The 12,086-nt window shown below is 36.5% G+C and overlaps 1 protein-coding gene across 1 annotated transcript; it reads right to left on the bottom strand.

Annotated features, from left to right (window-relative positions):
* Nucleotides 1-862: 862 nt before the first annotated feature.
* Nucleotides 863-11,513, bottom strand: LOC124307143 (zinc finger protein 346-like). The gene is made up of 9 exons (XM_046768567.1): nucleotides 11,454-11,513; nucleotides 10,779-11,305; nucleotides 3,350-3,736; nucleotides 2,508-2,581; nucleotides 2,257-2,412; nucleotides 2,078-2,172; nucleotides 1,554-1,888; nucleotides 1,367-1,435; nucleotides 863-1,268 (listed from the first exon to the last, which is right to left on the bottom strand). The coding sequence occupies exons 2-9, from the start codon at nucleotides 10,843-10,845 to the stop codon at nucleotides 1,114-1,116; spliced, it is 1,338 nt and encodes a 445-aa protein (XP_046624523.1). The 5' UTR covers nucleotides 10,846-11,305; nucleotides 11,454-11,513; the 3' UTR covers nucleotides 863-1,113.
* Nucleotides 11,514-12,086: the final 573 nt, after the last annotated feature.

The following is a 12,086-nucleotide window of genomic DNA, read 5'->3' as shown; positions in this document are numbered from 1 at the left end:
TTAAAATTAAAACTATAGACTTCGAATGAAATGTTAATTAATAAATTTCATTAATCAACGATATGAGTCAGTTTTGTAGCATTTGTAAATTAATAACATCATTATTTCAAACGGTTCGATGTTTGAGGCCTGATAACTCCGAAACGACTTACCTTACGCAAATCTTTATTCTGATCTTTTTTGTAGAGCGTAAAATTTCCTACAAGAATATGTTTTGTTTATATCTTCACACTGATTCGTTTTCGAGCAATAAAATTCTAAATTTTTTAAAAATTTTTTCCCATGTTATTTAAATGGGAAATAGAAAATTGAAAATCGCCACCTCTAAATATCAATATTAAGAGGTCATATTTTACCGAGGTCATTTTTCAGGGACACTCGGAAGATTTTTGAATGTTCTTCGAACAAAAAAAAAAAATAGTCGTTTTTTTTGTAACACTCTAATATGTCGTACGTCAATAAAGACGCACTCCATCTTATTTAAAAGTAACTCGGCATCTTTAGCTAGCTTCAGCTTAGTTCTCCCTTGGTAGCTTTTCTACCCGTTCCAAAAATATCTGCCCATTTTGTGTTTACAATTTGCGGTAATCGATTTAAATTACAGGTATTTCCCTATTCTTTAATGGAATACAATATAGTGTCATTTTAAGACTTTATCAATAAAGTATTGAGAACTGTAGGACAATGATGACTGACTGAGAAAGCGTACGTGAACCTCAATGTGGTAAACATAATACTCCGACTTATCCAGTGACAACATTCTCTGACTATTTGTAGTTTACCCAGTCTATCACTACGTTGTTGTAAATGTACGCATAAATACTTGCGTATCAAGGAATCGTTGTCTTAAATAAAAATTTCTATTCAACCATTGAAGTCTGCCACCCAATTTTGGTAATATACTTTTCGCTGCCCGTATTTATTGCGTAACTCCGCAAAATACCTTTGGACTATAGTCTGTCAATCGAGATTTTGCTAAGAAAATTCCCGCAGATATTGAGCGGTCTGCAGCAAAAATGTGCACCGCGTGCATCAAATATAAATCATTTCAGGATGCATAAACTAAGAAAATAAAATGTGGCTATATTAACGATTAAAACGGATGGAAAAGGACTACTTTTTTTTAAACCTTGTTTTTTTTGCAGTATTGGCAGCAGTGGACGGTGATTTTGGGTTTAGCTGGTTCTTGTGCTTTTTACTTTCGACATGTTGTGCAAAACTGCTCTCTGAGTTTAGAGAAACGTTGCAAGGTGCACAGTAGTATTGCCCTGATGGATAAAAGTGGAGGATTACATCTTGGCTCTGAATAAGTACTTATACTTCTAAACGGACCTTAACGTGAAAATGTTCTCGACTTAAAACTTACCCGATGGGGTTCTATAAATTGAATAATCTAGCGGTCCACTAACAACAGGGACCACTTCAGCTTCAGGTACTGCAAAATAACAAAGTCACCGAGAGATGTAAAAAATTAAAGTCAAAGTCTGTATGACTAGAGTAACGAGTCCATTACAAAAAGACAAATTACTGTTTCTGAAATTGACAGATCTTACCTGTGTCAGGTACTGGAAGCCCATTCATTCTGAGCATCCTGAGATGCCTTGCACCTCGACGATGTGTTTCTAATTGGTCTTTTCGATTTGCTGAAACACCGCAAAGGTCACAGCGCAATAGTGTTTGATAAGATGGAGCCGTGTAGAGAGGCGTACTGACTGGTACTGCTGCAGCAATCGTCGGTATCGGTACAGGAGATACAACAGGTACAACAATGGCAGCTTCTGCCGGAATTATTACTGGGGCTGGTGGTTCAGCTTGAAAACCTATCCCTATGCCAAACCGTCCACTCGGATCTATCGGGGCTTGATTCTGATTCTGCTTTTTTGATGTCCTTTAAAAAAATGGTATAATAAGATTACTTTAACATCAAAACTGTGCCTCCACTACGTATGGTATTACATAATATTACAGACATACTATTATTCTCTCTTGTTCAACTGACATTACTCGTATTATGGTTTTTTGAATCACTTGTAAGTGGAAGTGTTTAATTGATTTTTGATGTCGGCTTGTTACTCACCTAACACGTGGGCCACCATTAGCTGCCCTAAGATGTTTCTTGCCAGCATAATGTTGTGTCGCATCGGTTTGCGAGGTGAACCAAGTCTTGCAGATCTGTGAATTACAGTGACAAATGCTTTATGATTCGTTTTAAGTATTGATATTTTATGATCACCTGATTAGGTTCTGGAATTTTACCTCGCAGTAGGTATTCCAATCCGCTTCGGTTGTACTGGAAACTTGACCACTGTCTTCAGTTTTCAATTTTTTCACGCTCTGATTCAGGAACATAGATACCTTCTTTTGATGGGGTTTGCCATCGTAATGTAACTTTGCTTGCAACGTAGAGTTCATCTGTAATTTGATACAGTAATATGAAGTAGGATTCGTAAATGAACCTCTCACAAAGTTGATTATCAAAAATATATTGTAACAATATTTATTCTTACAACTGCATTGCACAAGTCACATTTTAGCGGTTTCATCAGAGCGGAAAGTTCCCTTTGAGCACTTGCAACTTTCTCTGGAATAAGAAGAAAGACGAATTCATCAACATGAATTTTCAAATTGCGACAATATTTTCGAAACATGCAACGGTTCTTTTATTCTTTAAGGAGAATAAAAATTTTCCAATTATGCGATTCCTTGACATTCGTAAAATTCCGCGTCTTTCCCTTTTCATCACAAAGATAAAATTCTAGTTGTGGTTGTAATACAGTCCTTAACTATATTAATTTTTTACTATAACTAAAAAATATAGTTCTTCATACAAAATGAAAGTCAATTTTGTAGATGGAACCAAAAAATCTAATATACGTATTCTTTCTGATTATGGTCACTCGTACTATATTTTCTTGTAATTGTTGCAATAATTTGATGATGGTGCAACAATTAATTGTACTAAGACCTTATTTAAGTGTAAAAATATTGTAAACTATACAACCAGATTCCACATTGCAATAACCATAAAATGTAGTACTGAGAACTATAATCGCATCAAATAGTCACTTGTACCACATTTTCTTGTGATTCCAACAATATTTAAACTGTTATTTCCACGATACCCATTTGACAAGAATTTTCTAGTAACTGTAACAAACGAAATATTTCTCAGCGTAGCTGCGGCCATCATGAATTTCCCTAGTGCTGCAAAATAGTCGAGGTGCAATAAAGAAAAACTTTGAGAACATTTGGCTGGTTATCGGACAGTTCCGATGAGTTTGAAAAGAAAATAGGTACATATATATACAATATAAGAGAGTAATAAAATCTAACGAGCGATGTAATTTACCTGCATCTTGAGCGGGGTCAATGAATTCACTCTTGCGTTTGTAATACTTGGATTTAGCTTTGCCGGAAAGGTTAGCTGGAAGAGGAACTTTGTAAGTTGCTTCGTACCATTGCGCGTATTGCGAGTCGTAAAGTTCCGAGGAATCTGCTTCCGTTGGCACCCACCATGGGGTGGGAGAACTTTGCGTTTGCATCGGGGGATGGATATAATAAGGAGAAGTGGCGGCAGTTGGAAATTGACTCGGCGCCAGCACCGTGCCCGTTGTTGCTGAAGCATTTTCTTCGGTTTGCTGAGGAAGCTTGATTTGCGTCGTTACAACGCTCGCTTCTGTCGACGATAACGACCCAGGGAGCGGGGGTGGCCGAGGTGGTAGCAAACATTCTAATCCTGTACAATAATAAAGATGTTCATTAACATTCACAGAAATTAACTTGCTGTCTCTTAATATTCATTTTATACCTATAGCAATGCTGCATCTAACAGCTGCGTCGAATGCGCTTAACGATCAGATAACGTCCGCCAATTTGGGTAATTACGCACTATTCAAAGTGAAATTAACTCGAATTTATTATAGCCGTGATAGAATTGAAGTCACCGAAATAGTTATTTTCGTGGCTAGTGGGCATAAAATACGGATTTCTTGACGAGCGTAAAGTGCCGCACGAGCCGAAGGTGAGCGCGAAACTCACACGAGTCAAGAATTTCTTACATGCACACATAACACAAATAATTTTTCTGTGATACCGCCGTTAATAATCCGACCACTTTGTAGTTTTTATGAGCACTAAGGTTTAAAAGTCGAATTTTAAGCACTAGTGCTTATAAAAACTGGACAGTATTCTCGTTTTTGACACGAGGTAGCACAGAAAATAGAATTTCATACCATGTAAGAATGCATGTGGATGTAATAAGTATAAACGTTGGATTCACTCCACAATGTCTAGAAGCCACGCGATATACACGGGGAAAGGATTTGTTGAATCTATCAAATATGGCGATGAAATATGGCGAAAGGAATATATTTTTGGGTCGAAAGACCGTCATTTGATTCAAGTACAAAGAGATGAAAAAAGTAATTGGAGTTATATATATATCTGGTGGAATGAAAAAAACGTTTCTTTTGCCATATTTAGCAAATTTAACGTTTTTTATGTTTGTTGTATTTAATATGTGAATGACAATGCTTACTGACATCGTAAATGCTTTTCTTGGAAAATAACCTGAATTATTTAGGATGGTTTAAGCTTATGAGAGGACTATAAAAACTTCTATAAATCATTGGTGATGGATGATGGTTATAAAATAAGGATACCTGTATTTTGGTGTGCAGATCTAAAGGCCTTAGTTTTCTGCCGACAAGAAAGTCGTTCGAAAAAAAATTCTATAAATTATATGAAGAGGCAGTCCACCACGGGATGTTGCTTGAACATTTGTATATATAACACTACGCTGTTGAGAATTTTTTCAGATTTTTAAATTGCCTCAATCCAATGTTCGTTGTTAAAAGTTGCAAATAATTAATTACTTTAGAATAATCTAAAAAATCTGAAAAATATGATCTGACATATGAAAATTAATGTTTAAGCAGCCACCCATAGTAAACTGACTCATCGATCTAATTCTTTTTTGTGTTTCTTTTGAGAAAATGTCGAAAAAAATAAAAAGGGAACGTCAGACCACTTTGGCTCAAAGCTTGACAATTTTGATATCTGACCCATGGTTTTTTTAGATTTATTTCAGATTTTTAAATCCTGTTGATCAATATTATCGTTTCAAAAATTGTAACTGATTGACATCGAATCAAAAAATTTCGGAAAATATTAATATTTTCCGGTATCGAATCAATCACATAAAAGATCGCGAGCCAAATCAGAGAGGTCAAAGATTAGAGACCCAGATCCAGTTGGTATGGAATGCCTCATATATATGATAGTGAAAGGTTGAGGCATAGCGATGATTGGTGTATCCTAAGTAATTATCATCATTATCTTCATTAGAAATCGCATTCGAAAGAAGAGTGTTCCATTGTATTGAAAGTCCCATGCATACGTACACATCTGAAATACTCAAACGACCTGATTTGAAAGCATACGACGTGGAATACTAAAGATACGATCTGAGAGGATGATTAATGATTTCGGAAGGCGTTTTATATTGCAGTAACAGGTGCAATGGGTACAGCAGTCTATCGCTATAGCCAATCAAACAGTGTTTCAAGCAAATAATTCCACCCGCTTGAAATTTTCTGATGGCTTAAACATCCACTTTTTGCTCATTCCTATCAGATTCTATCGCTTTTTGTACGAAAAAAAGTGTTCCATCGACAAGCAATAGTTGGATCGGTGGATTCTCTATCGGAAACAACTTACAGAACCGATGATAGCATGAATATATTAACGGATTCATGATTTGTTGCAAAAGGTTATGCACACAGCATTGACATTCTAAATAACTCGACATGAAATTTCAACAATTAAAAATCTATTAGACACCAATATATGATCGTCTATGGCCCGCTTACATACAACATTATTGAAGTATCTGAAACTTAACTCTTCTCGCGTCGTGTAAAGGTAAATACGAATGTGTTCACACGCATATAAGAGAGGAAAAGGAGATGCTTTGCTGAGCAAGGATTACGGTCAGCTAGTCAGTCGATCATAAAACGTTCTAAAGTAAAGTCTGTAGCTGTCACTCTTGGCCAAGTAATGTATAGAATTTTTACAAAACCATTATTCTCATATTCATAATTTTTATATTCAATTCAACTATTGACGAACCCTGCTGAAAATCTTAGATATAAATAGAATGTGGCCGACTCAACGACGATACGTCTTGAGCAAAGAAGAGTCCTCAATTTGATTGAGTTGATTTCGATGTAAAAGAATTCTCCTCTGCAATGTGTATCAGGATATATTCAACAGTTGGAGTTTCATTAATAGTTCATAAGTATTCATTACTTTAGTAAATTAATAAGTTCATTACAGTGGAATAGCCCAAAAATGTACATCAGTACGTTCAAAGAAAGATTTATTGACATACCAATTGCAACGATAAACATGGTTTCAAGTAACAAATACGACTCAATCAATTTCGATTATAATGTTAGGAGTTAAAAATTTCCAAATTCCCAGGTTACAAATATTTAAATTTTACAAAAATCAAACTGTAGAGAACTTACATGTTTAAACATTTTTCGATCGATTGCCGATCAATTGACTGTGACAACAAAATTCGCGTACTGACTATGGCATAGTTATTTCAAAAATTAAGACTGTGCGATTAATCGATTAATCGTAAACTTCGATTCTTTGTTTTTATAATTAATCGATTTTTCACCCTTTTCAATTATTGTTTTTCCGTCGAACGTCAAAGGAGTCAAAGGAGATTAACAGGTCAATCAGTCGTACATTATTGATTCGATTTACAAGTTTCCAGTCAGTCAAGTAAAGCTTACAAGAATTACCAATAATTCACTAGATTTTATTTAACAAGTCAATAACAATTAATAAATCGAATAATAGTGGTTCGCGGGATTTTCCGATTTTCGGAAGAATAAAATCAAACGATAGCTTTTAATAAAAGATGATAGTTAGCAGAGAAAATTAGACACAGGTCGGTAAAAGCGATATAATAAAAAAATCTACTTAGAACTATACGTCACTGAGCGACATGATTTTACCCACTTTTCCAAGAACGACGCTACGGTAATTATTAGTCTATTGATTTGCAATAAGAAAGTACGGACTTTAATAGAAATCGGAAGTTGTTGAAATTGACGATAGCCCGGAACGCTCGTGAGTAGTGACAAAAGAATTAGACGTAATTTGTGGTAGATGGTAACTGGCAAGAGACATTGACGTTAATTAATAAGCCTCAAAAATCGGTAGCTTAGATGAGAAATCATCAAATGAAGTAAATTGTGGGGGGCAAATGACGAAAAAATTATCGATAGATAACTGAACTGATAATTTAAAAATTCAAGAGATAATTCACAGAGTTTTTACATATAATTTACGAAAAATTATAAAACTTGGACAGATGTTAAGAGATTACTAGGGAATACACTGAATACACCTTATTGCGCCAAAATCAAAGATAATAAATGAGACTTGAAGTAACAAAAAAAATATGAAAAATGTGGCGGGTAATAATTAATAAAGGATCATTAACAAGAAAATGGCAAAAGGTACAGTAATATTTAGCGGCTTAATCACGACGCTGAAGTTAGTAACGTTACCGTAACGAAACGTAACAAAAAAGTGTATTAATGTACAAATTTAGGATGACTCTCAAGGAGTTGGCTTTACAAACCGTGAGCATGTTTAGTTTTTTTATGGTTTACTAAAGTTTAGACATTCCTAAAGTTGCGAAGAAACGATTTTTTCTCAACATGTATGGTTGCAGTAACGTTACTAACTTCAACCTCGTGCTTAATCTTCACTTAGATGTACTCCAACCAACTCGACTTACGATACAAATTCATGCACAATAGCAAATAAAATACAATAAGCTGTACGGTAAATTAAATATAATAAGCACTACCAGTACAGAAATGAAGAACAAAGAAGGATAAGAGATAGCTCAAAAAAGTACGATAGAAATTACAGAAGCAGTCTAAGAGAAAATTACAAGAACATCAGGGAAATTCAAATATACGGGAGAATTCTTATTCGATAGTTACGAGGTCGCTCAACGATACCAAATTAATTAATCAACGAAATCATGCAGTCACTCGACCGCTCGAAGCACTTCAGATGCATGGACCATTATTCACAACGATACTGGCATCATACAATGCAACGAAAAAAATAAGTAAAATACGAGAAAAGAGAAGGTACGAACAACTTCGTAACGATACGATACTTAACGGCAGAAGCCTTACCTTAGCCGGTGACTCAAGCACACAGACACTGAATTTAATTAAAAATAAACTTGACGGTAGCAAAGAAGGTAAGAAAAAAATGTGAGCGGAAAAGAAAAGAAAAAGAAATTAAACGATAATGCAAACGGTAGTAAGAGAAATGTTAGCGGTAAAGAAACGTTAGCAAGAAAGAAAAAGGAAGGTAGAATTTAACGAAGGAAATCTCTAGTTGTATCGAGTAGGAACGTGCGGTCGCCTGGCGGGTTGAACGTAGAATAAACGGAGGTCGGAGGTCGATTCTTTTTTCCTCGCTTCTTTTTGTTGATTCGTCGTTTGTTCCCAATCATAATTGGGTCATCCCATTCGCGTCCAATATCAGTTGTGAATACGCGACGCGTTTACGGAGATTACCGGTAGATGCTGCGTAACGTTCGTCCTGTGACCTCTTCGATTACACTTGCTCGTGCGGAATTACAGCCGAGGCACATTACGACCAGCTGGTTGCCTATCGTTGGGGACCCTCTGGCGAAGATACGCCGAGGAAATTTTCTCCAGGCCAAAGTTTTTCGCCTGGAGAGCGACGGCATAACGCACCTCAGGGCAATGTACATCTGCCCACAATGTAATCGTGATCCTTGCCGACAGGAACGCTGTATCGAGTCCTCTGGATACTCTTGACGGCGATGAGAACCAGCGGAACGGTAGTGATTAAGAATCGCTTCGGCGCCTGGCTGAGAGGTTGTAAATGCGCTTCTCGGGCGACCCTGAACTCTCATCTTCACGGCATCCGGGAAAACGGGTGGCTGACTTCTTTGGGAAAAGTGGTGACTTTGCTGTCGGGAGGACTTTTGAATGCTCCTCATAGATGCTTATACGCCGGCAGTCGAAGGGTTTGCACGTCAGGTAGTCGGTAGATGAGGTCATCGGGAGAATGATTCGGAATCATCAGGGATGATGTTGATTCCTCGGTGGTCGGGATCGTTCCCGTACTAGTAACTTGTTCGCTTCCGCTGAACCGCGAAATACAGAGTATACAATGAAAAAATTGGTTACTAGTAGTTTATCGTCTAATTTGTATCGAGTTCGGTCGGAGTACCCCGCCAGGGACGCGTTTTTTGGGAATTACAGTCAGTTGTGTGCCCTTGTGACGGGCCGTTCTAAAACGCCACGGTACAATACATGATACGCATACAGGCTGCGCCGTGTATGAATTTGTGACATATAACATGATTGTAGATTCAAACATCAAATTCTGACATTTTTGCATGCGTTATGTATAATGTGCAGAGTATTATATTGTGTTTATAACGGCAATTTACAATTTCGCAAAAAGTCACGTACAAATGCGTAGGAGCGGGTAAAAAAATCAGAAAAACCCAAGATCGGAATGGTCAGAATTCCGAACACAAATGTATCGAAAACTCACAATCACGAAAGAACAAAGTGGTGAATCTGCATTAAGCCAGAAATAATGAAAATAGAATACAAAAGTATCGAAATTTGAAGTCATCAAATTTAGAATACACAACTGATGAAAATTCCGAAAGGCCATTGGCAGAATGAGTCAAATGCGGTTGCTCACAAACACAAATAGATAACCTGCAGATGGATCATAAAGTAGACTTTTTATCTATTCGAATTCATAAATGTGAAGGATCAAGAATCAGAACAGTTAGAACTCCTGGTAGTAATCTTATAGAAGGCTCAAAATATAAGTATATCAGAATCGTCAGAATGAAGAATCGCAATATATCAGAAGTCAGGCACATCGTTGGTCACACTCTAAAGGGCTAACCCAACAGCTTTAATAACTCAAAATTGTCCACTTGCATTGCGTTCTTTCTTCTTTGTTAAGTATTGAGTAAAGAATTTCTTTGATTCTGTATATAAAAGATTTCACAAGTCAAAATAGATTAGTTGGATAGACTCGGAATGTGAAATTCTGGTGGTAACCATACGGTTACTTTCGGAATACTGATCTTTCAGGATTGTACGATTCTAAATAATGACTGTTAGACATTCTGGATATCTGTTTTCCGCTGTTTCTAGATGATGAAGTTCTAACTTTTATTTTTATAATATTTGGACATTTGAGAATATGAAACTTTCAACAAATTCATTCTCTGGAATATTGACTCTATACATTATTAAATTCTGCATCTCTGAATTCTTGGATTAACGTTTTCTGAAGTAAGTGGGTTCGGATAATAGAGCCCTCTACTAAATACATTTTAGGTAAACAGCAGCTTTTTATCGGGCACCATTCGGGGGGTAATATTTCTGACAGTATCTGTTCGCTCATATTTGTTATTCGAGTTTATTAAATTCGGAATTCTGGCCATTCTGATTTCTTACCCCCACCCCAAATGCGTACGTTTGTGTTTTACGGATACACTTAATAACGCACGCAGCGTAACAGCGAACGCCTAACTGTATACAATACTCAACTCAATGCGAACTCTTTACCGAGTCTATTATTGCCGGGTACACAGCTGCCGCTGTGTAGATATCGTTTACAAGTTTGTTATGCATACAGCAGGGTTAATTAATTGCGTCACGACTTACCGGGAACTTCTGGATTTTCAATGGTCTTCGTCACTGGCCCTGACATTAGTGCAAAAACGTTTGACATCCAATAACTGAGGGATCGTTTAGCCTTCTGCAGGTACACTGAAAATCCAAGGGTCTTTAATTCAACAACCCCATACTGAATCGGCGGTATATTCCAATCGCTGGAATATCTTCACACGTTTCGTTTTGCCAATTGCTTCATCTAACCCTCTTGAATTTCACGCAGATTTGCGGAGAGCCTCGAGTGATTACCGTCGTCTCGGTGATAGCCCGGCGTCTACTGTTTATCTCTATCAAAAATATTGAGCTGTATGATAGGTTAACAGTGTTTGACAAGCGGCCTGCCGACCGACAGTATCGACTTTAATTGCAAAATGGCCGACCGTTGTTGTTCGACTAGGGTCCCTTTAAATCGGGGCGAGCCAAATTTGAGAGCCAATCAGGTGCCATGAGCCATATAACAAAATCCACCATGTTAAGGCGCGCGACTTTTCAAACGTCAGCTACTGTAACCGCTTGAACTGAGAGATTTTTAAAGTATGATATTATTGAATAACGTCATGTCACGGAATGAAACCTTACATTATAAGACCTAAAGTTTTCGTTAATTCTCATTTCACCCTGAGGTTGTGATTTAAATTAGCATTAAAAAGGATGTTGAATAATTACTCCAGTTTCCAGTGGAAGACTTCGGTCGTTAGAAATGAAGATACAGATCATCTTCATATATCTTCAGTTAATGCAATTATGAACTTGAAATTGATATACTGATTTTTGTTTTTCTTCTCACTCCAGATGAAGTCTACGTAAAAATTCCGTTGTTACCAAACAATTCTCAGCTCGTCAATGAATAGGCAGTGAAGATTTTCACTTTCTTCTTTTCCGTACAAGTTTTTGACCGGCTTAGCCAGTCCATATCTTCGAGGCTGAAATAACATTTATCGTAAAATTTTCTAATTATTTGCACTGAAGTTAATTGGTCGAGCCAGTCGAAACATTGTACAGAAAAAAAGAAAGTGAAAATCTTCTATCATTTTTTTTCTGCTCGTAGTTGAATATCTATATGTAACTTATAATCTTTCCAAGAATAAAAAATACAAAAATAAACTATAGAGTTTTTGAACATGGGCGAATGTTTTGAATTTTCCACCTATCAAAATAATGTCGCATGTATTGAGTTATGATATAATTATTACAAACGGAACTTATATGATGTATATTAATATTAATAGAAGTTTCATGGAATACGACTCAAATGACGATAATTTTTTTAACGTTGACACTTCCTCGACATGACTGTTA

This window comes from Neodiprion virginianus, chromosome 6, assembly GCF_021901495.1.
Source record: "Neodiprion virginianus isolate iyNeoVirg1 chromosome 6, iyNeoVirg1.1, whole genome shotgun sequence".
Classification (NCBI taxonomy): Eukaryota; Metazoa; Arthropoda; class Insecta; order Hymenoptera; family Diprionidae; genus Neodiprion; species Neodiprion virginianus.
The sequence above is the reverse complement of the archived record's forward strand: the minus strand, read 5'-3'. Positions and strand labels throughout refer to the sequence as shown.